Source organism: Suricata suricatta, chromosome 9, assembly GCF_006229205.1.
Source record: "Suricata suricatta isolate VVHF042 chromosome 9, meerkat_22Aug2017_6uvM2_HiC, whole genome shotgun sequence".
In the NCBI taxonomy this organism is placed as follows: domain Eukaryota; kingdom Metazoa; phylum Chordata; class Mammalia; order Carnivora; family Herpestidae; genus Suricata; species Suricata suricatta.
This window is the reverse complement of record NC_043708.1, coordinates 2,805,596-2,807,370: the sequence shown is the minus strand read 5'-3', so window position 1 is coordinate 2,807,370 and position 1,775 is coordinate 2,805,596. Positions and strand designations below refer to the sequence as shown.

General features: G+C 57.1%; 1 protein-coding gene across 1 annotated transcript in view; it reads left to right on the top strand.

The window, feature by feature from the left end:
• PPP2R5C (protein phosphatase 2 regulatory subunit B'gamma) overlaps positions 1-1,623 on the top strand; it is an 87,407-nt gene extending 85,784 nt beyond the window's left edge. The window contains exon 14 of the mRNA XM_029950822.1: positions 738-1,623. Within this exon, the coding sequence (XP_029806682.1) occupies positions 738-869 (132 nt within the window). The 3' untranslated portion in view covers positions 870-1,623. The remainder of the gene's footprint in view (positions 1-737) is intronic.
• Positions 1,624-1,775: the final 152 nt, after the last annotated feature.

Sequence of the window (1,775 nt, the reverse complement as noted above, 5' to 3'; positions counted from 1 at the left end):
CTCTCTCTGTCCCCCCTCTCTCTGTCCCCCTCTCACTCTCTCTGTCCCCCTCTCTTTCTCTCTCAAAAATACACAAACACTAAAATAAATAAATATGTTTAAGTAAAACCTAAAAACCAAACTTCAGGAAGAGAATAGGGTGGAGAAGGGGGTCTTTTATTTCTTATTCTTAATATTGGGAAGTTTTACATAAATCGTTACAGACGGTTTCCCTAAGTTCTAGAGGGTTTATTCCCACAAGTGACCCAGTTAGTACCTCTTACTTTGAGGACCTTTTTTCAAATTCGATAGAAGAGTGACACCTTTTCTTAATCCTAAATTCGGTGTTAATATGTTTCTCTCTCATGCTTTTTATTCACCTCCTAAGGAAGTTTCCACTCTCTGAAAGGCTGCTGTAGTGGACACAGGCGTGACAATGCCTTTAGCCCCTTGGATGAAAGAGGAGGTTTTGATTCTGAGGAGGCGCACTGAGGCACCTGGGTTTGCAGGATGAGGGAGCCGAGGGCTGTGTGCAGAGCGCACTCTTCAGACCCGAGACCCTTCGCGCTGGTCATTAGGTCATTTCCCACGGCCCCGGCCACAGGGGCGAGGCCCGCGCCCCGGGATTCTCAGGGCAGCCCTGCAGTGCGCGTGCTGGGCTCCCGGCCCACGGCCGCCCTCGGACCCCCACTGCAGACGCGAGCCCGCTGCCCCCATGGCCTCGTTGGTCGCCAACGCCCCTGCGTTTTTAATTCCAGGCCCAGAAAGATCTGAAGAAGGACCGGCCCCTGGTGCGCCGCAAGTCTGAGCTGCCTCAGGACCCACACACCAAGAGCGCCTTGGAGGCTCACTGCCGAGCGGACCAGCTGGTGGCCCAGGACGGGCGCTAGCCCCCCGCGGGGCCGCCTCGGGCTGGGGACGCCCGCTCGCTCCTGGAGTCCGTAGAAAACACTCCTGTCTGTGCCATACGCGTCCGTACACTCAGACCCCGAGCTTTCCTCCGACCCTTCCGTAGGCAATAAGGACTTCTTCCTCAGCTCGAGATTAGGAGTTCAAACAGTGGTGGCTCCTCAGATTGTCCTCGGAGCCCGAGGGCCCCCGACCGCGTCCCCGGCGCATCACCTCCGCGGCGCCCGGCCCCGTAGGACGACGCCCCCACATCAGAGCTGACGAGAGCACCCTGGGCCCCTCCACGTTCGGCCCAACGGGATTCACGATCGCTCTCGATGAGCGGTTCTGTGATCACAGCGATGTGCGCAGATCAGAGGAGCCCTGGGAAACAGTCCCGCACGTGCGCCGAGACTCCCGACCTGCGCGGGCCCCGCGTGGTGGCGGTTAGCTTCTCCCTCCCTCCCTCCTCGCTCGCTCGCTCCCTCCATCTCAGTCTGTCATCGCTCTGGCGTGGCTTCCTGGGACTCGCGCCGTGACAGTCCTCAGCCGCTGTGTTTCCTGAGGGGTGTCTTCTCTTGGCTTGGTGACGTGTGTGCCGTGTCCCTGCCGTGTGTAGCGAAAGCCATATTTCCAGGCCTGCGGCCCGGCACCAGGGGCCCCCGGAGTAAGCTCACAGGAGAAACATGATTTTGTAAAAGAGCTTTCTCCGTCTACCTTGACCGGAATTGGAATTTTAAAACCATGTGTCCATTTTCTTTGCTTTGCAGAGTTGTTTTGTTCCCCCTCTACTTACACGTGGCTGCCCTCTAACAAAACCTCTGCATTAGCAGCGTCATCCTCTCTAAGCATTGATGGGACACATTTTGTAGAACGTTAGAACGAGAGGGTCTCGCGCCCGGCCAGTC